Source organism: Capra hircus, chromosome 29 (assembly GCF_001704415.2).
Source record: "Capra hircus breed San Clemente chromosome 29, ASM170441v1, whole genome shotgun sequence".
NCBI classification, from domain to species: domain Eukaryota; kingdom Metazoa; phylum Chordata; class Mammalia; order Artiodactyla; family Bovidae; genus Capra; species Capra hircus.
Genome location: NC_030836.1, coordinates 44967782 through 44992072, shown reverse-complemented (window position 1 = coordinate 44992072; position 24291 = coordinate 44967782). Strand labels below are relative to the sequence as shown.

The 24291-nt window shown below is 54.3% G+C and overlaps 2 protein-coding genes across 3 annotated transcripts; one reads left to right on the top strand and one right to left on the bottom strand.

Moving 5' to 3' along the window:
* ACTN3 (actinin alpha 3) lies at positions 273–12109 on the bottom strand. Of its 2 annotated transcripts, XM_013976047.2 has the most exons (21): positions 11863–12109; positions 8231–8345; positions 7936–8055; positions 7546–7632; positions 7379–7466; positions 6843–6921; positions 6679–6760; positions 5909–5994; positions 5515–5607; positions 4848–5078; positions 4578–4725; positions 4009–4159; positions 3390–3498; positions 3154–3294; positions 2711–2893; positions 2130–2264; positions 1855–2034; positions 1447–1593; positions 1285–1350; positions 647–805; positions 276–561 (listed from the first exon to the last, which is right to left on the bottom strand). In XM_013976047.2, exons 1-21 carry the CDS (start codon positions 12010–12012, stop codon positions 403–405), a joined length of 2709 nt encoding a protein of 902 aa, XP_013831501.2. In that variant the 5' UTR covers positions 12013–12109; the 3' UTR covers positions 276–402. The 2 variants fall into 2 exon arrangements, with proteins under 2 accessions (XP_017898846.1, XP_013831501.2); XM_018043357.1 differs by having other exon boundaries at positions 273–561; positions 1285–1593; positions 11863–12069.
* ZDHHC24 (zinc finger DHHC-type containing 24) lies at positions 12897–23714 on the top strand. Its single transcript, XM_018043358.1, has 3 exons — positions 12897–13232; positions 14472–14749; positions 18723–23714. The coding sequence occupies exons 1-3, from the start codon at positions 12952–12954 to the stop codon at positions 19016–19018; spliced, it is 855 nt and encodes a 284-aa protein (XP_017898847.1). The 5' UTR covers positions 12897–12951; the 3' UTR covers positions 19019–23714.

Below are 24291 nucleotides of genomic sequence, written 5' to 3'. Positions count from 1 at the left end.
TGTCTTCCTGCCCTGGTTTTCCTCTGAAGCTGTAAATTTTCTGGTTCCCCTGGATTGGGGGACCATGTTGCCTTCCACATCTAGAGAAACTGTTGTCACCCACCTTTCCTAACACAATAAAGAGGTGTCCTGGACCCCAGTGTGGTGTGAATGCTCAGACCCTGAGGGCCAGGAGGGGTGCTGGGGAGCCCTTGGAAAGTCAACGTGGGGCAGTTGATCCTGCCAAAAAATCTGCAGGCCCAAGCTTCTGCCTTAGGAATCAATCGGAGATGGAGAGGGGCCCAGGATGGATCTTTATTGAGAAACACTCGGCTCTGTGGCCCTGGCTCCAAGGGATGGGTGGGATCAGCCGGAGGGAGCACCCTCTCTTCGGACTTGAGTAGGGAAGCTCGGGGGTTAAGGTCAGAGGTCACTCTCCCCGTAGAGGGCACTGGAGAAGGCCACGTAGTCCAGGGCTCCAGCTGGAGCCCCGGCCCCCTTGTAGGGCGCCATGCGGCGGATGCAGTACTCGGCCTGCTCCGCCGGGAGTTCCCGCCGCAGCTCCTCGGCGGTGATGTAGTTCTGGGGGAGAAGAGGGTTTGAGGGCTCCCAGGTCTTGGTCCCCCCACCCACCCACTAGCTCCCGCCACCCCCACCAGGGACTCACCTTGTCTCCCGCCAGGATCTTGAACGAGGCCACAACCTGCTCAGCTGTGTCCGTCTCAGCTGTCTCTCGGGTCATAAAGTCGATGAAGGCCTGGAAGGTCACGACCCCAGCTGCGTTGGGGTCCACCATGGTCATGATGCGCGCGAACTCCACTTCCCCCTGCAGGGTTAGAGGCCGGGCACCATGCCCAGGGGATGCTTAAGCCAGGAGGGTTCCTGGTGTCCCCCTGGCTTGATGACCCCTATGACAAGGCGGCCCCCTTTCTCTGTAGACGGTCCACTGCAGCTTTAGCTCCAGCTCTGGGAAATCCTTTCCCCTGGGCTGAACTCTGCTTCCTGCCCGTGGCGATGCCCTGCTCCTGCTGGTCCTGACCTCTTCCCCACGCCCCTGTAGTGCTCTCTCCCTGAGGTGGACATGTTGCAAGCTCAGGCTCTGGAGTCACAGAGAACTAGCTCCAAATTAATCTACCTCTTGGAACTTTTGTTAGCTACCCCCCTAGGAAATGGGGTAATTCTCCCCAGCCTCAGGAGGTGGATGAGGAGGAAATGAAGGTGTGAATGTGGGAGGGACACTGTGGGTGATCAGTATGTAGGAGGGGCCACGGAGGGGACCCTTGGACAGGGCTGGAGGACACCCACCAGGTCGTAGCCCATGGAGATGAGGCAGGCCCGGAAGTCATCAGGCTCCATCATGCCGTTCCGCTTCTGTAGTTGGGGAGCAGATGTCAGGCTCTGGCCCTGATCCCCGCCCCCAGGCCAGCCCCCGAGTCCACCACCCCACAGGGCGAGGCCCCTGCTGACCCGGTCAAAGTGGTTGAAGGATGCCCGGAACTCGTTGAGCTGCTCCTGACTCAGGCCCTTGGCGTCTCGGGTCAGTACCTGGTTCTCCACCTCGTTGATGGTGCGGGCGATGGAGGTGAGCAGCTGCTCCCAGCCCACGCGGATGTGCTGTGGAAGCAGGAGACAGGCCGGGCCAGTGGGCGGCCAGTGCCTGGCCACGAGCTCTGGCTCCACCCCCAATTCACCGTCTGACCCCGGGCAAATCCTCCCCCTTGCTGGACCCCATCGGGAGGTTCCACTGAGTGACATCCAGTGGCCCTCCCTGCCATAAAGTTTGATGATTTATTATGTATTGATCAACCAGCCACGGCCACCCCAGGCTTCCCCGCAGCACCGCCTGCCCCTCGGTCCTAAGCGGTGTGGTCCCACCTCCATGCTGTAGACAGTGTGCTTGTTGTCAAACACCAGACTCTCCTGCAGCAGCTGGTGGTCTCCCTCCAGCCGGTCGATGTTGCTCTTGTAGTTGATGATATTCTGCTCCTGCTGCCGCAGGCCCGCCATCTGCTCCTCCAGAGAGCCGGCCATCCCTGCGGCCAGGCGCCCCACTTCCTACAGGGGGACCAGCCAGGATGAGGGCTTCCAGCCCCCGGTGGCCCAGCCCCCGGCCCCCCTCTCCCAGGTTGGCTCCCTGATCCAAGCCTTACCTCCACTTTCCCCTGGATCCAGGGCCCGATGGCGTTGGCCTGGGCTGCAAACTGCCGCCGGAGCCTCTCGTTCACCTGCTGCCGCGTCAGCTCCTCCTGCAGCATCTGGTCACGGCTGGGTACCAGCTTTCGGACCTGGAGGGAGGGTGGTGGTGTCAGGGGCAGCTCGGGAGTGAGAGGAGGGCTCCAGCCCCTCACGGGGCTCCTTACTCTGAGCCAAGGGCTCTGGGGAGGGGGCAAGCTCTGAGCAGGTCACTCAGCCTCTCTCTGCGCATTTCCTGGCTGTAAATGAGGGCCCATGCCGACAGTCTTAACAAACTTAGATTGTTCTGTACAACAATCTGGCCCCCACACCAGATCTAATTCTGCTTCCATCAGGCGTGACAGGAAAATGTTGTTATGGCCATTTTACAGAGGGCCAATCAGGCAAGGGGACCTGTCCAACGCCACGTAGAGTCTGTGGCAGACCACAGATCCGGAGGCGGGCTTGATTCTCTGTCTCGGGACACCTGAGATCTCAGGATGGTTTAGATGGTGTCTGCGCAGGAGGGAGGCGGGGAAAGGCCGCCAGCGGCACTGACCGTGTCCCACTTGGTGTTGATGTCCTGCGGGGTGAGGGCAATGTAGGGGTTGGTGGAGCTGGGCCGCAGTCCATACGTTTGGCAGATCTTCTGGATCTCACCCTGGATGCCCAGGATGGCACCCCTCTCTCGGTCAGCCTCGGGCAGTGTTGCCTTGAACTGGTCGTGTGCTGTCACCAAGCTCTGGGGACGACAGGCAGGAAGCATCAGCCAGCGCCCCTACCTCCCACAGGCAACAAAGGACGGCCAGGGGCTCTGGGCCATTCACCGGAGCCAGGGCAGCACTGGCCAGAGAACCCAGGCCTCCGGACTCCCAGCACTCTAGAACTGGGCTTCTCCTCCGGCCCCCCATTCCCCAGGAGCCCAAAGAGGTGGCCGACAGAAGACAGGCCACTTCCTTGTCGTTTCATCCAACTCTGCACACCTGGAGCCCCCGCACCCACCTGGGTCTCCTCCACCGAGTGCACCAGCCACACATCCTGCAGGTCCTCCACGGCGCCGTCCAGCCAGTTGTTGAAGGGCGCTGCCCGCCGGGCAAACTCCAGCTGTAGCTGATCAATGGTCTCCAGGAGCTTCTCCATCCGCTGCAGGCCACAGGGATAGCCAGTCAGTAGCTGGCCCAGCAGGCCCCTCACCCTCCTCCAGCGTCCAGCCTTCACCCCTGGGTCCCCAGCTTCACCTCCAGCGCATCCCGCCTCTTCTGGGTCAGCGTGCCCAGGTTGTCCCACTGGTCGCAGATGGCCTGGCAGCGGCTGTTCACCGAGGCTGCCTCGTGGTAGTCCAGCTCACTGAGGATGGGAAGGGGGGTGTCCGTGAAGCCAGATTCCAGCCCAGATTTCTGCCTGACTGTCCTTCAGGGGGCTGGACTCTGGGCCCAGGGGTGGTGAAGGCATAAAGGAGCCAGGGTAGATGGGGGTGAAACAGGGCTTTCCTAGAGCAGGGCCTTCTCAGTGCGTTCCTAGAGGGGGGTCCTCAGCTCTAGTCCCTGGAAAAGTTTGGGAGGAGGGGCGGGGCTTGGAGTTTCCGGGACAGGTTTACAGGAGGTGGCAGGAGGCCAAAGCTGTGGTGAGGGCCTGGCCGGCCCAAAACTGCAAGGAGACCCCAGCTTAGGGGACAGGGTTACAGGAGGAGGGCAGAGCAAGTGGTGCTGGGAAGGACAGGGGTACCAAGGTGAGGTTATTAAAGAGTGAAAGGTCTGGAGGGCTTTGGGAGCAGGGGCGGGGCTCGAGGCCGAGGGGCGGGGCCAGGTGGGGGTGTCGTTCTCTGCCCGGGGTGGGCCCAGCAGACTCCATGCCTACTTGAGCTCCTGGGCCAGTGCAGCTATGTGCTCCACGCGGTCCTGGTGCGCCGCCAGGTCGCTCTCGAAGGCCTCGTGGCGCCGCAGCAAGGCCCGTACCTCCTGCAGCGAAGCCGTCTCGTAGTCCCTCTGGCTCAGCATCTCCTCCTTTCCTGCATGGAGAGAAGCCCGGCTTGCGTTACCCAGGGACGGCTACGCAGGAGCAGGGGGTCTGAGTCCCGTGTGTGACACTGGAGATTCCCCATCCGTGAACGTAGGTGATCACTCCCGCCCAGCCTACACCTAGGGGTCTGCTTTGAGACGCCAGTGAGATAAAGTGAAGGGAAGCTCCTTTTCCAGGGCATGGCTCCTGAGTGATGTCAGGGTCCCTGAGCTTACATGATCTGGAGTGGCCCTTGGTTCCCTTCCGGTATTATTTGATTGCAAATACCAGAAGGGACTAGAAAACAGGTCTCCAGCTTCCTTGCAGAACCCCTACCCTGACCCGTGCCTTCTACCAGGACCCCGTCCCTCTCCCACCAGGCTCCCTGCAATCTGCACGGAACATATTCAGGCGCCAGAGCCACCTACCCCGAGTCCAGGCTTCATGCAGGGAGGCCTTCTGCTGGAACTTCTCCGCCAGGTGCTGCAGCCGCTGTAGGCGCCGGATCTCGGAGAGCAGCCAGTCCTCATAGCCCTTCTCTGCCTGCTCCAGGCCCCGCCATGCGTTGGCAATGTCCTGTGGGCCAAGCAGAGAGAGGCGCCCTCCATCATGGTTCACCCATTATACAGATGGGAACAGAGAGTCCAAGGGGATGTGGGCAGGGCCGGGGGTCCGCCTCTGCCCCCTGCCTGGCTCACCGAGACCAGCTTGCCCTCAGACGGCATGAAGGCCGGCCGGTGGCTCAGCCGCAGCTTGGTCTGCAGCGTATTGAAGTTAATCTCCAGCTGGCACTTCTCCTGCACGCGGGGTGGCTTGTGCAGGCGCCGGTAGTCTCGGAAGTCCTCCAGCTTACGCTGCATGGCGCTCATGCTGGGCTCGCCCACGCGGTTCTCCAGCCACGGCACGGTCCGGCGGATCCATTCCAGCAGCTGCAGGGTCCAGGCAGGGGCAGAGCACAGAGGGCTGAGCGGGCCTGCTCACCTTGCCTACCTGTCTCCAGCCACGCCCCGGCTGTGGCCAACAGGCTGGGCCTTGAGCAGAGGGGGTCCCCACTAGTCAGCAAAGGAGCAGGATGGTTACATTCTGAGTCCAGGGGCCAGCATAGTTGGCCCAGAGCAAAGGGCCATGAGACTGTCTAGAGATGAGTGACTGAATGGATGAATGAGTGGATGGCAGGAGCCTGGATGGGCAGAAGAGGGCAGGAGGGGGTAAAGATGGCAGGAGGAGGTTGGAGGAGGCCAAGGCTACTCTGAGGAGAGGTGGGCTCTGCAGTCCAGGCCGGGGGTCAGCTGGGATGGGAGGAACAGCAGGGCCTGGATGGGGGAGCAAGGGAGGGGAGGGCGAGGCCTTTGGCCCCAGTCTTACCTCACTGGCCAGCTTCTCATATTCCTCCATCAGCTTCTCGTTCTCCTGGTTCACGGCAAGCACTTTGCAGATCCTGTTGGCGGCTGTCTCTGCCTTTGGTGGGAGTGGGCAGAAAGGCTGGTGTTAGAGCAGGACACCCCCGACCCAGACTCCCTCTGCAATCCCTAAACCCTGTGTCCATGCAAACCAAGCGGATGAGGGCCGCATGCCTTGTAGGGTGAGGAGGGAGCTTCCAGGCCAGAGGCCTCTGCGCCTAAGTGCCCAGGGGTCAAGTATGTGCAGCTGGGACAGTGGTGCCTCGGTGGGGCCTGGCACCTCCAAATGTTGAGGGGCTGCCCACTGTAGACACCTGGGCCACACGCCCAGCCCAAGTGGCAACCGTTGAGCCTCTTACCTGCTCCGCCCCAGCGAAGGCATGGTAGAAGCAGGAAACGTAGGTCATGATGGCCTTCTCATCAGGCTTTGGGGTGTTCACGATGTCTGGGGAATGGCAGCCAGGTGTCAGTTGGGCAAAGCCAGGGGTGGGGAGTGGGCTCATGCCCAGGCAGAGAGCTCCCTCGGGATGAGAAGGGGCAGAGACATCTAGTCATGGCCACCAGGGCCCAGCGACCTCCCCCTCAGTGGGGTGAGGACAGTATCAAGGCGTGGCTGAGTGAGCAGACCCTGTAGCCCTCAAGAACCGTCAGTGTCCACTGCCTGCCGTCTCTAAACAGGCCATGCCTCTGGCTGGCTGGTTGGCTGGCTTTCCTCCAAGTTTAGATCCAGGGTACAGGCACAGTAAGTACCCAGAAAAGGTTTGCTGGTTTAACTACTAAAGCCTTTATGGGCACAGGGACAGGAGGCAGGACTCCCCCTAGAGGAGCTCCCAGGATGAGTGACTATCATGCCACCAAGCGACCCAGGTAACTGGGATGTGAGGCTGGAGCCATTACATAAGGGCCAAGGCGGGAGGGGCTGGTTCCACTGGATGAGAGGGACAGGGGGCCAGATAAGGGCTCCTGGAGAAGGGGGCCTGTTGGCGGGAAGAGTTCTGCCCAGGGAGCAGGGGGAGGGGTGGGGCGGAGCATCCCGGGAGGAGGGAGGAGCAGGGACAAAGGGGCGGAGGTGGGACAGTGCTGCCTGGTGTGGAAGCAGAGTCCTCGCCCGGGCGAGGCTTACTCTCACCTTCTGCATCCAGCATCTTAGGGATGTCCAGGTACTTCTCAGCCACTTCAAAGGCGGTGTTCAAGTTGCCGATGGGGTCGTCCTAGGTGGTGTGAGGGGAGAGAGGTGAAAGGTCATCTGGGACAGAGACTGGGGAGTCCCGGCTGGGACTGGGGGGGGCCTACCTTGCGCAGTTTGGCGTAGTCAATGAGGTCGGGGCGGTGTCGGTGGATGAGAGCACAGAGGGCCAGCCCATCCTTCCAGCTGGACAGAGAGAAGGGGGGTCAGGCCTGGGTTCAGGCTGGGGCCCTGCCCTACCCTGGTCCCAGGAGCCCTCCTATCTGGATGGCCTCATCTGTGAAATGGAGTCAGGTTCTAATTCCTTGCTTGGCATTTAAGGCCCTGATTACCAGCCATGGACCATTTCCTCCAAGCTCATCATGATTCCCTTACCCTGGGCTTACGCTACACCACTTTCTAGGATTTTTTGGCCTCTGGCTCTTCGCTCACAAGGCTCCCTCTGGCTGGAACACCCTTCCTGGGATGTCTCTGGTGCTCCCTTCTCCAGGAATTCCCCCTCACCCTCCTGGACTCAGTTCAGCATTGACTGAGTCCTGTCATTTTCAGACCTGCTGCAGGAACTTGGCTGTGACCGCTCCCCTCCCTGGCTGTCCTGGCCCAGACCCCAGCAGAGGCCCCACATGCTGACTGGAGGACGCACCTGGTGTGGAAATTCTGCACATTGACGTTGCGGTACGGTGCCGTCTTCCGCTGACACCACAGGAGCAAGCCTTCCTTGGCCGAGGTTTCTGGGCAGGGATGGGGGTGAGTGTTGGTTGGGGAGGGGTCGGGGCCAGCCCACATCCTCCCCACCTCCCCACCACTCACCTTCCACGGAGATGTCCTGGATGGCGAAGCGAAGGATGATGGTCCAGATCATGCCCAGGGTCATCTTCAGGTTCCCGTCGACAATCTCTGCAGGGTGGGGGGCGGTGGGAACATGTTCCACCTGACCACCAGGCCTCAGCCCCCCTCCCCCTTGCCCTGCCCTCTGGCCCCTTGTCTGCATTCCAAGGCTGGCACTGGCTAGGTAGATGGTCAATCATTTTACTTCAAAAGAATTCACTGAACACCTCCTGGGTGCCAGGGCCTGTGCCAGCATCGTGGGTACCTTTGCTCCTTACAGTTGCTCCCGTGAGGTGCAGATGGTTGTCCCTGTGGTTGAAATGAGGAACTGCGCCCCCAGCCCCATCTGGCCACCTCCTGCCACCTCCTCACCTTCAGCACCGATGGACACCAGCTTCACCCCCTTGCTGGCAATGAAATCCAGGGCCTTGTTGACATTGGCGATCTTGTGGAAGCGCATTTTGCCTTTGTCTGGTCTGGGCAGCCTCTCTCCTGGGTGTGAGAGGAGAGGTCAAGGGTCAAAAGTCACGAGAGGAAGCTGAAGACACGGTCCTCAAACTTCCCCCTCCCTCAGCACGTCCCCTCCACCACTCGGCTGGCACTGCTCCCCCAGCTCTCTGGGTTCCCCTAGGTCCTGGGGTCCCTGTGCACTGATTTGCACCCTCACCTGAAATGACCTCCAGGAGCAACATGAGTTTGAGGCCATTGCGGAAATCCTCCTCGATGTTCTCGATCTGGGTGCCAGCCTTGCGCAGGTGCGAGTTGCACCAGGCAGTGAAGGTCTGGGGGCAGAGGAGAGTGCTCAGACCCTAGTGCTGAGGACAGGGCTCTGGCTCCTCGGTCAGGGTAGATCTCAGAGCCCGAGGCCCTGGATGCAAGTTCCGGCTCAGCCACTCACTTGCTGTGCATCTGGGGCCAGCCCCTGTCCTTCTCTGAGCTTTAATTCTCCTGAAAATGGGGAGGAATGGGGTCTGGGTCCCATTCAGATCCCAGTGTGGGGATCTGAACAACAGCTTTGGCTAGTCTCCAGCCAGTGTGGGGGCCCCTGAGACACCAGGGACACTGCCTTACTAAAATCTGAAACATTCCAGGTCGCAGCACAGGTGGCTTGGAGGGTTTTGTCCGAGGAACTGTGCATCTGCGTTATTATCGTCTCAGCCCCACCGACCTCCTAAGGCTATTGTGAACTGGCCCCCAAGTGGACCATGAGGCTACCGGAGCTTTGCAGGCCCTTGAAGAACAGTGGGACACTGAGGCGCAGCCTGACCTAGTTTCTGGAGGAGACTGCCTGCCCTCTCCATCCAGGGCATGCTTCAGCCTCAGCCTCTGTCTGAGATGGGAGGGATGATATAGGCTGTGTGCCTTTGGAGGATGGCAGTGATTTAGAGCCTGGTGTGCAAGTTTGTACAATCTCCCAATGCCTCAGGCCCCGGATTCTGCCCTCAGCTGGCAGTCCTTGGTAGAATCTATACTCGGACTCCCACCACAGCTGAGCTACTGTGACCTGGGATGTGCCCCTCGCCGTCTCCTGGGCTCAGTCTCTCTGTTTGTACAGTTACAGTTCAGAGTCAATGATGTCTCAGGTTCTTCCTCCCCTGATCTTGCAGGATCCTCGAATTCAAAGGATTTTCCCCTCCCATGCCCCCCAAAGCAGACACCCCAAGGAAGTTATTTGGAATTCTTTCCCTCAGGTGTATAAATGGGGGCTGAGCACTGATGCTGCCCTGAGCACAGGGGAGTGCTGTTGGATTCTCTGTAGATCCTTCCTGCTCTGGAGTCTCAGATGCTCTGGGTCCAGATAGGGCAGGGGGAAAGGCAGGTCTGGGCGAGGCCTCCATAGTGGAGGAAGCAGATTCCCTCATAGGACAAACATGACTTTTAATAAGATTTGGTTCCTACCCTAAAGGAACTCACAGGCAATCAAAGAGTCCCGTGGGCCTGCGAAGTATTAGGAGAGAGTGTTTTTGCTTGGAGAATCCCAGGGACGGGGGAGCCTAGTGGCTACCGTTTATGGGGTCGCACAGAGTCGGACACGACTGAAGCGACTTAGCAGCAGCATTGAGGAGCTTAGGGGAGGTGTTCTTCAAACCTCTTGGGGAAAGTGAGTAACGGATCAGAACTGTGATGGAAGAGCAGGAGTTACTCAGGCAGGGAAGGACGGGCAAGGGCATTCCAGGCAGGGACAGCCGCAAGGGCTTGGTGATGAGAAACAGTTGCTAGGATTGTGGGGCTACAGCTATCTGGGCACCGCTCTGGGAACGGTGGGGTATAAGTGGTGAGAGGCGGGCCGGAGGGGCAGCAGAGGCCAGGTCATGCACGATCTTGAGTGCTAAGCCAGGGAGTGTGAACTTGATCCTGAAGGCAACAGGGAGGGAGAGGGGCAGAACTGTGTTTTAGAAAGTTCATTCTGGTTGCAGAGAATGGCTTGGCAGAGCAGAAGGGAGAAGTGAGGAGGTGGCGACTGAGACCAGGGTGAGGGAGGGTGTCAGTGAGTGGGACGGGTCAGGAGTGAGGGGGTGAGATGGAAACATTTGTCCTTGCTAGACTCTAAGCTTTCTGAAGCAGGGGCTTTATTTCATCCCCTGCTGAATTTCTGATACCTGACACAGTGCCTGGCACATACCAGGACCTCCCTAGGAAATATTAAACAATTGTTTTCAAATGAGGTTGAATAAAGAGGACTCTGGTGTCAGATGGGAGAAGGCAGGAGTGCTCTAAGATATGGAGAAAAGCAGGGATGGGGAGGGGCTAAAGTTGAGCACAGAGATGTTCATTACGTTGTAATAAACACTGCCGGATAAGAAACAACTGGATTATCCAACTTCAGGGAACACTAATGAATTTACAGAGCGTCTACAGGGGTGCAATCACTGAGTAAGTGGATGAAGTGGGTGGCTGTAAGTTGGGTTGGAAGGATGTTCTTGATACTTTGATGAAAGCAAGGTACACACTAGCCTGTGTCTTATGAGGGGCCTGTGAACCTGGATCTGGGAGAGGCCTGGGTGGGTGGGGGTGGGGTGGGGAGAGGAGCTGCAGAGCAGGTGGCAGCGGGAGCCAGGGGCAGGGATGACATCACTGGGAGACTGCTGGACCCGAGGACCACAGCCCTGCTTAGAGACAGGTGCAAAAGCCTGGGGAGAGGCAGATCACCCAGCACACCCTAGCCGAGTCAGCTGAGCCTCCCAGCCCCTGGGGTCACCTCCTGTCATCTAACTCAGCGGAAGTGATCTGATTCTAAATCCGGGATTCTCTAAATCTTGCAAATTCCACCAAGCACCCCTGTTCCCGGCCCTTTCCTGGGGTCACACACTGTTGGCAAGTGATGAGTCTAATGACCTCACAGTGCCCCCCTACCCCCAGCCTGCCACTCCCCAGTGTTTCCTCACTCCAGGCCCAGATCACTTTCTCTTCTGGATCCCCAGGTGTCCTGCCCCCTCCATCTGGGAAAGTCTAGGAGTGAAAATAGATCGGGGAGGGGAGGTCTGAGTGCCCTACAAGGCTGGACCTGGGCAGCAGATGCCCTTTCAGCTCCTCCAAGGCGCTGCCTCAGCACAAAGTGTCCATCTGGCCTGAGAGTCAGGTTACCTACCGCGAAAGGGAACCCAGGGCTCCCCTCCTTCCCGACCTTGTGGCCTTTTCAGCAGATTCAGGGCCCCTGGGGTGTCGAGGGGTATCTTGGGAAAGAATGGGGGAGGGACAAGCAATGGGCAAAGACCCCCAGGTTGCCTAGGGAAGGGGACTGTTTTCTAACAGTATATGATGTGGGTCCTACCTCAGCCTCAGTTTCCTTACTTGACAATTGGGATAGAGTGACCATGGACATCATGCTGGACAGAATATAGGGAGGGTGGGTAGGAAGTCTGGGATGGTTACTACTTCCCCCATACTCGTAAGTCCACTAGTTGCCTAGCTGCATGTCCTCAGGTGGGGTCTAGGAATATTTCAGAAAATGGGGGCGATGTGCGAAGAAAGATTGATTTTTCCCAACCCCACCCCACCCAAACTTGGATCTCCAGGGCTTTACCCAAACCATATTCTTTAGCAAAAATGGGCCCAGGTGAATGAACTCCTGGCGGGGGGATCCCAGAAATCTTTCTTGTCATCCTAAACCCCTCATGAGGGTCCCGAGCCCTCTCGTCGGGCTCTGGTGGACAGCAGAGGATTGATGGCCAGAGCCTGGGCTAGGAAGTGGCACTGAGGGTTAAGACAGGCTCTTGCCCATGACCTACTGAGATGCCAAGAACAAACCCTGGCTTCTCAGGCCTCAGTTGTGCCATCAGGAAATGGGCTAGCACTCACTTTCCGCTGCTGCTTCTCCCAGGCCGGGTCCAACAGCAGGTCGCGGTCCCAGTCCTCCTCCTGTTCCATGTATTCGCCGCCCCCGCGGCCGCCGCCCGCGAAGGGCCCCTCCCGGGTCCCCAGACCCTCGGGCTGCAGAACCATCATCATCTTGTTCGGGATCCTGGCTTCGCTCTGCTCGGCGCGCTCCAGAACACGGGGGCAGCGTTAAGTAGCGCCCTGCCCAGCCCCGGATCGGATTCGCGCTAAATATGGGGGAGGAGGGTGGGGCCGGATCGGGGCGAGGGTGCTCGGGTCGGGACCAGGCAGGAGTTTGGCCTGGGGCTAAGAGACTGCCGAATTTTGAGGCTCTGGGATGGACCCCGTGGCGGAGATCCGGGGTTCGCGTTCTGGCTCCGCCGCTTGGGCGCTGTGTTGACTTTGAGAAAGCCATGGGCCCTTTCTGAGTCTCTTTCCCTATGTGTACAACGAAGATGACTAGAATAATCGTGGCCGCAGATCGCTCTAGAAGCTGGCTTTTGGACCTCCTCCTGACCCTTTTCCTGAGCCGCGCTGGTGGGAGACAGGGACCACTATTCCCATTTCACAGTCAGAAACACCGAGGCGCCGAGCTGTTTTGAATGTTTTCTGGGGTGATGAAGGGAGACACTCGAGCATGAAGAGGGATTCCAAGCCAGCTGGATGGGCCGAGGCAGGGTTATTAATATCGGGGCTACTGGGGGAAGAGGGGGAATGTGCTGAGCCGGGAATCCCCGACGCCACCAAGGCTGCAACTCAATCCTGGCTTGCTGGCCACCTCTGCCAGCTTGCCCGGCGGCCGCGGGTGGGCGGGGCGTCTGCGGGAGGGGCGGGGCTATAACAGCGTTCCCCTACCCGGCTTCAGCGCCAACGAGATTCCAAGCATCTCTTTGGCTCGTTCGGCCGTCCAATCACATCTCCGTACCTGTGGGCCCGCCCAGTGGACCGGAACGCTCGCGTGCCCATTCCGAGCTTCTATTGGTTGTAGCAGACGTCCGTTTGCCACTATCCCTGCCTCAATACGGAAGCGGCGGGGTACTAGAGGGGTCCTACTGCTAGTGGGTGCAGGCCATGGGGCAACCCTGGGCGGTGGGGACCGCGGAGGCGGCTCCCGCGCGGCTGCCCCTCGTGCTCACCGCGCTTTGGGCCGCGGCGGTGGGCCTGGAGCTGGCTTACGTGTTAGTGCTAGGCCCCGGGCCACCTCCGCTGGGACCCTTGGCCCGAACCCTGCAGGTTGCGCTGGCAGCCTTCCAGCTGCTCAACCTACTGGGCAACGTGGGGCTCTTCCTGCGCTCGGACCCCAGCATCCGGGGTGTGATGCTGGCCGGCCGTGGTCTGGGCCAGGGCTGGGCGTGAGTGGGGCTCGGGATCTGGCGCGGGGGGAGGAGGGAAGCTTGGCGCAGCGGGAGGGCCCTAGGACCTGAAGATGTTTGAGCCGCTTGTTAGAGCCAGGGAACTCTTTCATAACCAGAAGGCAGAACGAGTTTCATTCATTCACTTACGAATATTATTGAGTACATTATTATGTGCAGGGTACTATTCCAGGCACTGGAGGGTACAATAAAACGTATTCCTGATTTCAGTGGGGGAGGGGACAGATGATAAACTTCAGGCTCGTAAATAAATAATGTAGAATGTTAGAAGGAGTTGGTAGTCAGGAAACAGAAAGAGTGCAGTCTCAAATACGGTGGTCAAGGTAGGCTTCATAGAGAAGGTGGAGTTTGAGCAAAGACTTGAAGGAGAGGGGAGAGTTAGCCATATTCATCTGGGAGAAGAATGTGCCAGGCAGAAGGGACAGGCGATGCAAAGGCTCTGAGGCAGTTGTATGCCCAGCATGTTCAGGGAACAGCAGGACAGCCAGTGTGGCTGAGGTGGTGTGCGGGGGTGGGGGGGGGGTGATGTGTGGGTGGTGGAGAAGAGAGATTAGAGATATAAAGACTTTGTAAACAGACTTTGAAGACTTTGCTTTTTACCAGAAGTGAAATGGAGAGCCATCTCGGGGTTTTGAGCAGAGGAGGCATATGATTTAGATTCTATTTTATTATTTCTTTTTCTTGGTCTCGCTGCCAGGCTTGTGGGATTTTACTTCCTGAACCAGGAATGAACCAGTAGTTGCGGCCCATCGAATCCAGGCCCTCAGCAATGAAAGCAAAGTGTCCTAACCATTGGATTGCCAGGGAATTCCCGACAGATTTCTAAAGGATCGGTCTGGCTGCTGGGGCAAGGCTACAGTAGAGAGGATAAAGGTGGAATCAGGGAGACCGACCAGTCAAGAGGCTGTTGCAATAATTCAGGGCAGAGTTCATGGTAACTTGGACCAAGCTGGTAACAGTGGAGGACAAAAATTTGCTCCCAGATGTTAGAAACCAGCCAAAGACCTCAGGACTGAGGTGGTCAGACCTGCTGTGCTAGAAGTGGAAAGGCTTGGGAAGTGGTGTCCAGCCTGCATTTACTCCCCGTGAGGCACCCGAGGCTTAGCGAAGGCAGGGGCTGTGCCTGGTTCTCCAGGATGGGCTCAGGGGCTGATCCGGGCACCATGAGGGGCTCTCCGAGCTGCTGGAGGGACTGACCCTGTGGTTCCTTCCCTGCAGTTACTGCTACCAGTGCCAAAGCCAGGTGCCCCCGCGCAGTGGGCACTGCTCCGCCTGCCGTATCTGCATCCTCCGCCGGGACCACCACTGCCGCCTGCTGGGCCGCTGTGTGGGCTTCCGCAACTACCGGCCCTTCCTGTGTCTCCTGCTCCACGGTGCGGGCGTCCTGCTGCACGCCTCTGTGCTGCTGGGCCCGGCCCTGTCGGCCCTGCTGCGAGCCCACACACCCCTCCATACCGCCGCCCTGCTCCTGCTGCCCTGGCTCATGTTGCTCACAGGTGGGAAGCCCTGGATGCCGGGGAGTGTGTGTGTATGGGGGAGAGTCAGGGGGAACCTCCCCACAGAGGCCGAGGCCCATCCAGGCGGGCAGTGGAATTCCTGGCGGCTTCTCCAGGTAGTGCCCTAGGGACCCAGTCCCAAGGTCAGTTTTAGGAGGCAGGGGCAGCTAGGTATTCACATGGGTGTGCAGTCTGGCAAAACACAGGGCCTGGACAGAGGTATGGAGTTCTAGCTGAGAGAGTCAGGGGAGGAAATACTGGTGGGATTTCATTGGGCAGGGCAGATGGGATGGTGAGGAAGTATTCTCAGTAGGGAGGTGGCATTCATACTAGAGGAGCAGTGTGAACACAGGCTTGGAGGTTGGAAGTGGGGAAGACATTTGGTGGGAAACATGAGGATTAAGGCTAGGCTGGTAGATGAGGACTGGGTAGGGGAGGACCTTGACTGTGGCATGAGGAGATGAAGTGGGGAGCCAGTGAAGGCTACAGGCAGGTGGAGGTCCAGTGTTTGGAAGCTGGGAGGGGACGTCTTGGATCAAAGGCTGCTTGAGAGGCTGTGTTCTGTGAACACACTCTCCTCCGACACCACCGAAAACAGAAACCCCACTGGTTTTTCACACTGTCCTCCGCCCCCCGTGATGCTTTGGGCTTCTCCTCCCAGACCCCTTCCTCCTGAGCTGTCCACAGTCCTCTCTGTAACCTTGTCCTGCAGTTGCTAGACTTCCAGACCACTCCGAACAGCGAGTATGTCTCCTTATCCTGTCTAGGTCCAGCTCTGTCCCCAGGACCCCCTCCCTGTGGCCCAGGGGAGACCTTGGGAGGAGGCCCAGTGGGGTGGTCAGGGCCTTCCTCTGCCAACCCTGGCTTCCTGCACTGCCCTCCTCAGTGACCTCCCTTCCTCCATGGACACTCAGGCCCTCAGCTGTTCCTGTCTGAATGCATGACCCCTCTTGGTCATCCACGGTCTTCCACTTGCTCCCCACAGTCACTGAAGACAGTCCAGCACCAAGCCTCTCAGCCCTGGGCCTTGTTGAGTGCATCGGCATCTGAAAGTCTGGGTGAATGGCCCCAGTGGCCCAATTTCTTACCTTCTCCTCCCAATCCCACCCCAGTCCGTCAGAGTCCAAAACGTGTCACCTCCCAAATCACCCCATCAGTCACCCCCTCTCCGCTCCCACCTCCTCTCCTACCCAGCTCTCACTCTTTACTCCGTGACATCCGCTCCGGAGCTCCTGGGCCTCACCTTTCTGTCCATCAGCACCTTCCACTTCACCGCCCCAGGTCCCGCATAGCGCCCTCATTTCCAGCAACCTCCTACAGCATCTCCGGCCTCTCGGCTCCATCTTCCTTCCTCTGTGCCTTCCTGGCTTCTCTGTGTCCGCCCTTGTGTCTGCTGAGAGCTGCCAGACATGCCTAGTCCTTCATGACAGCTGACACCATGTCACGTCATGGCTGTTGACCTCAGCAGGCCCTCAGTAGTTCCTGGTTGTCCTCCACTGCAGCTCAAACCTTCTCACTTTCCTGTCTTCCAAATCCCCATCTCTCTTAAAAATCCATCACAGAGTGAAGTAGTTCGGAATTGGCTGTCCTATCCGGGGGCGGAAGCTGGCTGTCCCAGCGTCCGCGGTGCCCGGCCCCTCCTCCCCGCTCAGAGGCCTCACACTGTGGGTTGCCTCTCCTCTGGCCACTCCAGGCTCCTTCCCTGGGCTTCCTTTGGGTTTTCCACCTGGTACCAACCCTCTCTCACCCCATGTCCTCCTCCTCCAGCTCACGCTTTCTGTCTTCCATTAGCTGCCAAGTCAAAGAACTCGCCTGGGCTCAGAGGCTACTTTCCCTTGCCTCTCCCCCACCCCTGTTCCAAACTGGCCCTGCCCCCACCCATTCTCCAAGACTGCCACAGTCCCCCAGCCTCTGTCTCCACGAAACCCAGAGGAGGCTTCTGTGTTCTCCTCTTGCTTCACGAGACCTTTCAACCTCATACCACTGATGGCCTTCTATCTCCTGAAAGGGCTCTACCTGGACGTCACCAACAACTTGTACTTCGAGTTTCCTCCTTCCTTTCTGGCTTCCCTCTCTCTGGTCCCCAAGGACCTGGTTTCCTGGCTGAGGCACTGTTCTCATCTCTCTATACACTCTGCCGGGTCCAGAACCGCCTGGGTACCAACCACTCACAGATCTGCACATCCAAGCTGGGCTTCTCTCCTGAGCTTCCAGAACCATCCACTCACTTGTTTTGCAGACATCTCTCCATCCTGCCTCAGGACCTTCAAACAGAATATTTTCTTCCCTCTTCAGCTAGCAAATACCTCCTCAACTTCCAGTTGTTCAGTCACTCAGTTGTGTCCCATAGACTGCAAGACGCCAGGCTTCACTGTCCTTCACTATTTTCCACAGTTTGCTCAAACTCATGTCCATTGAGTTGGTGATGCCATCCAACCATCTCATCCTCTGTTGTCCCCTTCTCCTCCTGCCTTCAACCTTTCCCAGTATCAGGGTCTTTTCCAATGAGTTGGCTCTTCGCATCAGGTGGCCAAAGTATTGGAACTTCAGCTTCAGCCCTTTTAATGAATATTCAGGGTTGATTTCCTTTAGGATTGACTGGTTTGACAAAACGTGGTCCATTGCAGAAGGGAATGGCGAATCACTTCAGCATTCTTGTCTTGAGAACCCCATGAACAGTATGAAAAGGCAAACTTCAGACACCACCCGAAATAGACAACACTCTCAAAATAGATGAAGTTTATTTCCCTGAGCCTCTTAATAAGTTTGCATGTCATCTACCCACCCCACCAATAGGCTTTTTTATAAACTAATTTTTGCATTTTAATTAATTCATTCATTGTTTTTGGCTGCATTGGGTCTTCTTTGCCTCAGCAGGCTTTCTCTAGTTGTGGTGAGCAGGAGCTACTTTCTAGTTGCAGTGCGGGCTTCTCATTGCAGTAGCTTCTCTTGTTGCAGAGCAAAGGCTCTAGAGTATATGAGCTTCAGTTGCTGTAGCGCCCAGGTTCTAGAGCACAGGCTCAATAGTTGTGGCACACAGGCTTAGTTGCTCCATGACACGCGGGATCTTCCTGGACCAGGGATTGAACCCTGCATTGGCAGGTAGATTCTTTACCACTGAGCCACCAGAGAAGCCCAGCTCTCTCTCTTTTTTTTTTTTGAACTTTTTATTTTGTATTGAGCTATAGACAATTACCAATGTTGTGACAGTTTCAGGTGAACAGTGAAGCCAGCTCTTTTTCTTACTGAAGAAAAATTCACATAGCATAATTGTAACTACAGTTAATAATTGTAACTACAATTACAATTACTTATAATTGTAACCATCCTCAACTGCACAATTGTCTCTAGTATACTCACAGTGTAGTCCAGCCATCACCACTAATTCCAGACAAATTTCATTGCCCTCAAAAGAAAGCCTCTACCCCTTAAGCAGTCAATCCCCAGCCCCTGGCAACCACTGATCTTCTGTCTTCATGCATTGCCTGTTTGGGACATTTCATATAAATGGCACCGTACAATACATGACCTTCTGTGTCAGGCTTCTCTCGCTTGGTAAAACATTTCATGGCATCTTGCAGTTCATTGGTTCAGCTGATACTTATTACCTGTTGTTGATGAGGATGGTCCAAGATGCTTTTTCTGTCATCATGCCCACCACAGCTGTCATTAACTGAGACATGATCTCTTGAATCTCTTGTGAGTTCCCTAAGATTGGAGATGCTAGCCTGGCATTCGTGGGGGGTGCTCACAGGGGTTTGGTGCAGGAGTGAAGGTGTGTCTAGGGCAGGGGGCTATGTCTGCCCCGTTAGCCAGCAGGGGCTGGCCAGGGAGCAGCGACTCTGCAGGTTGTGGAGCAGAGGAATGCGCCCTTCTTCATGGTGGCGGAGGGAACGGGAGGAGGGCAGGAGCCGGGCTCTGGGAGGGCTGGGACTGCTGCTGCTCCCTTACCCTCTCTGCTCTCTCCCTGCAGGAAGAGTGTCTCTGGCGCAGTTCGCCCTGGCCTTCGTGACCGACACGTGCGTGGCGGGCGCGCTGTTGTGCGGGGCCGGACTGCTCTTTCACGGGATGCTGCTGCTCAGGGGCCAGACCACGTGGGAGTGGGCTCGGGGCCAGCACGCATACGACCTGGGCCCCTGCCACAACCTGCAGGCAGCTCTGGGGCCCCGCTGGGTCCTCGTCTGGCTCTGGCCCTTCCTGGCCTCCCCGTTGCCAGGGGACGGGATCACCTTCCAGACCACAGCCGACGTGGGACTCATGGCTTCCTGACTCCAGGAAGCGCCTGAGCTTGTACAAGCTGCACAAGGCGAGCAGGAGAGAGGACTCGTAACTCGTTTCAGGCCCACCCCCACCCCTAGCCTCAGAGGGAGGCAGGCTGGTACTTGATGCCTGCTTTCAGCAACTCCCATTGCCACGCTTGGGCTTGCCCTTGCCCAGCTTGGACTCCTAGGGTCCAGGGCTTGAGCCCTGGGATTCAGCCTCTGTTAGTGGCCCCTGAGAACCATGAAAGGTCTGGCAAGGGGCTGCTTGGCCTGCCTGGCTGCCCCATTGCCAGGTTAATAAAGTGCCCACTTGGTTCTGGGACTCCCTCCAGCTTTGTGGGTTTTTGGTCCTCCTCGGTGGCCCAGGCTGCTGTTTTTGTTTCCTTTGACTGTCAGACCTGGGAACCACAGAATGCCTGAGGGCGTGAGGATCCAGAGCTCTGCTTCCTGTGGCCTTGGGGCAGGGGGGCTGGGGAGTTGGGGTACAGCAGGCTAAGGCAGAATGTAGTGATCCAGGGTATGAGAACCCACAATTCTTCCCCAGGTTGAGTGCTTTATAGTGAGGAGCTTTTCAACAGCCACAACCTCACTGAACTTGTCTCCAGCTAACCCGGTATCCTGGACAGCAATTATGCCAGTGAAGAACTTATGAGCTATGAGAGTTGATGTGGTAAGATTTCACAGGGTAGTAAATGGAGGAGTCTGGATATGAACCCAGATCTTTGCAGTTTGTACTTCACCCTTTTTTGCCTGACCAAAAAAATCAAGGCAGAGAAATTGGGGTGGTGGGGGGAGGGATGTTCAAGCATCTGTCTAGGATGGTGCCGAGACGGCTAAGCTCCTCTCTGGTCTCTTCAGGAGCTCCTTGTTAAACACTTATTTAAATATAGTAAGTAGACACTTCAGTTACATGTGGCAGATTTAGCTTTGTGAGTTTACTTGTTTCCTCTTAAAATCTAAAATGATAATAAAGAAATGAAAAATGATGTAAATTTACAAAGAGAAAATAGGGAGACAGCAGTAGACCAAAAAACCTGACAACAGTTTGAGATGAAAAGTGGATAGAGGCTCATTTACTCTCCTAGAGAACCAGACACTGCAATTAAGTGTTCCCCGAGGGAGGGGCCGAGAGGCCACCAAATCCCCCACCCTCCACCCTGAGCCCTGGAGAGGCCCTGGGGTTCCACCAGCACCATGGAAGGTGAGGTTTGGGGCTGACAAGAGGGACTGTGAGGAACAGCTAGGATCTCCCTCCCCCCAGGACCCATCTGACCCCTTGCAGCCAAGCAGCTACCCCACTGGGGTGGAGGTGTGGGCTTTTGAAGCAGCTTTGTGTCCTGGGGAAACTGGGGAGGGTGGGGGTGAGGGGCTGGACCAAAAGTGGGGTTAAGTGAAAATCTACAAATGCGGCTGGGGCAGGGGGTAGTCCTCCACTGACATGGCAGGTTGCCTTCCAAGAGCCCTCAGAGAAGCCCAAGGCTCTGCCCACGTCCACGAAGGTTTGAGCTGCTAGGACTTCTTTGCTTTTCTAAACAGTGTGCACTATTACTATTTAACTCGGTTAGGAACTTTGTGTCGAGGAAGGCAACAGCACCCCACTCCAGTACTCTTGCCTGGAAAATCCCATGGATGGAGGAGCCTGGTGGGCTGCAGTCCATGGGGTCGCTAGGAGTCAGACATGACTGAGCGACTTCACTTTTACTTTTCACTTTCATGCACTGGAGAAGGAAATGGCAACCCACTCCAGTGTTCTTGCCTGGAGAATCCCAGGGACAGGGAAGCCTGGTGGGCTGCCGTCTCGGGTCACACAGAGTTGGACATGACTGAGGCGACTTAGCAGCAGCAGCAGCAGCAGCAGCAGCAGGAACTTGGTGTAGCTGTCTCTTTGTACATAAGCACTGGCAGACTTGCCATTTCCTTCTCTGCTTTACCCCCATCCTCTAGAATCTTTTCTTGTTTTGTTTGGTTTTGAACTAAATAGTGAAGAGATGCAAGGAAATATTTCAAGACAAAGAACACCCTCCCTACCCCCATTTCAGAAATGGATACAACTTCCCCGGCAGCCCAGTGGTTGAGACTCCGCGGCTCCCAATGCAGGTGGATACCGTGTGGTCCCTGCTGTGCCTGTCCCTGGTAGAGGACACACCGTGCTCTCAGTCATTCCCTTGCTTGCTTTGTGATTTTATTATAGATGTTCTGTTTTGCATGTTTCCGACTTTTATATAAATGAAGCTATACCATGTTTATTTGACTGCAATTTGCTTTTTCCTTTAATACCATGTATCTGAGATTTATCCAAATTAACATGTGTAGCTGTAAGGCATTCTTTTCCTTGCTGTATAGTGATCCATCAAATATACAATTTATTTTTCTCTTTTGTCCCACTGATCATTTTATCTACCTGTGTGTGTTCTCCTAAGATCTATAGTTGGCCCTTGCTCTTCTATATAAATTTTAGAATCAGCTTGTTGCATTCCATCAATAAAAACCCCTTTTAAATTGTGATGGAACCCAACTGAATCTATATATCAGTTTGGGGAAAATCAGCATGAGATTGAAGTTTCCAGTCGTGAACATGGTGTATCTCTCCATTTAATGTTTTCAATAAAGTTACTTTTTCTCATAAATTGGTTAAACTTAAGTACTTCATATTGTGCTGCTGTTATTCATGGTTTATGAAAATAATTTTTTGTCCAAGAAACCTGAAATTTATGATTTACTTGAAAATTCTGAGTTCTCTGTATGTATAATCATCTCTGTGAAAAGGTACTCTTATTTTTCTTGCCTCTCTCTGTCTGGGTGGAGAAAAGTGTGGGCACCCTTGACTTGTTTCTGACATTAGAGGGAATAATTTCAGTATTTCATCATAAAATATATTTGCTGGTTTTTGAAAAAAAAAACAACAACAACTCATTAGGCTGAGAAATTTCCTTTCTATTCCAAATATGTTGAGTTTTTATCCTTATACTTTCATTCTCTGCCTCCTAAGAATGGTCTGAATATGGATTTTTACGTTTTCTATTTGAAGTAGTCACTTTTATCTATTTTAATTGTTATTGGATAAATTTCTACCCCTTTATTTTGTGCCATCGCCTCTTTTCCAGTTTTTTACTTTTTTATTTAAAGTTGTTTTTTGCTGGATGTAGAATTCCAGGCTAATAGTTATTTCCAGTCAATATACTGAAAGCTTTGTTCTGTCTTTATGGTCTCCATTTTGTTGTCCTCACTGTTCCTTTGAAGATACTTTTTGTCTCCAGCCGTTTTAAAGGTTTTTTCTCTTTGGTATTCTGCCGCTTTACTGCGATGTGTCCCAGTGTGGTCTTCTTTGTACTTATCTTAATGGGATTCCTCGGGTTTCCTGATTCTATGAATTGATCTTTCATCTGTTCTAGAAAACCGTCTTCTCTTCAATTCTCAGTCATCTCTGTCCCCTGGAACTCTGATTAGACCTTCCTACTCCATCCTCCTTGCCTCTTATATAGCTCATATTTTCTGTTTCTGGTATTCTGGATAATTTCTACAAATCTGTCTCCCAGTTAAGTCTTTCTTCAGCTGCTAAACCAGCCTATTGAAGTTTTTTTTTTTGTTTCTGTTTTTAGTGGTTGTACCCACTTATCTGTTGAGTTTTACCTGTCAAATATTTTATCATTTCTAGAAATTGTTTGGTTCCTTTTCAGATTTGCTTATTTATATACTCTTGCTGTCTTACATTTTGTTTCCTTTTTCTTTAAATATATTGAAAGCACATATATCATTTGGGAATTCCAGTACCTTAAGTTTCTGAGGCCTGATATTGCAGGTTTATTGTTTGCTCTTGCTCACAGTGCCATATTTTCCTGCAGTTCATGAGTTGTGACTGTGAATTCATACTTTTTGGAATTTTATCAATGGGGATTTTTTGAGATTAAGAGTAAATTCCTCCGCAGAGGAAATACGTTTATCAGTTGCCTGATGACAAATCAACCTGGCACTTTAAATTCTCAGCTAGGGGTGGTATGGCTCACCCAGGTATTGTCAATTCAGGCTGCAGACTTCTTCAGGGAGGCATGTGGTTAAAAGTTTTCAGGAGAGATTTTTTTTTCCCCCTCTCTTCTACCCAGTACTAGACTTGGAAATAGGCAGTTTCTTTTGTTGATTCTATTAAGATTTCAAAGAACCAGCTTTTGGTTTTCATTGCTTTTTCTCTGTTGATTTCCTAGTTTTGATCTCTTTGATTTCTGCTCTTTTTATTTTGGATTTACTCTTGCTCTTCTTTTTCTCGTTTCCCATGGTGGAAATGTAAATTATTGATTTTAGGTCTTTTGTCTTTTCTAACATATCCATTCAGTGCTACAAATTTCCCTCTCAGCAATGCTTTCACTGCACCCACAAATTTTGATAAATTGTTTTCATTTTAATTTAGTTCAAAATATTTTAACATTTGAGATTTCTTCTTTGACCCATGTATTATTTAGAAGACTACCGTTTAATCTGCAAGTATTTTTAAATTTTCCAATTATTTTTCTGTTACTGATTTACATTTTAGTGTGAGAGCAGACACTTCATAATTTCTATTAAATCTGTTAAAGTGTTTTTTATGGTCCAGAATATGATCTGTCTTGGTGAATGTTCTATGTGAGCTCCAAAAAAATGTGTATTTTAGTGTTGTTGAAGTAGTCTGTAGATGTCAATTAAATCCAGTTGATTGATGGTGTTGAACTTAACTATGTCCTTGAAAAGGTACCATAATTAAAGACTGAACAGAACAAAAGAGCTGAGAATTAAAGTAACAGAATTTTAGGGAATTCCCTGGTGGTCCAGCAGTTAAGACTCTGTGCTTCCACTAAAGAGGGTGCGGGTTCGATCCTCTGCTGGGGAACTGAGATCTACATGCCATGTGGTGCAGCCAAAAAATAAAACAGAATTTTAAAAACTGTTCCAGAGAAGAGCTGAAAGGTAAAAACCTCTCAGAAAATAGAACCAAAAGCTAATATAAGAGAAGACAGAAGAAAATCAGAGGATTCAGTTCTATTCTCTCTGCAATTATCATTTATCAGATGCTGGGCTTCATCAGGATTCCAGAGAGAACAGAGGAAATGGGAAGAAATCACTCAAGAAACAATTTTCTGGAATTGAGGATGCAAGCTTCCACCCCGCAGGGTAACAACTAATGACACACGGTAATGTGTCAGATGATTCAGAACCTCAGAGAAAAGTCAGAAGCAAAAATGGCATGGAGCCTCTCAACAGCATTACCAAAAATCAGAATACGAGGGCGCACACCTTAAAAATGATTTCCTT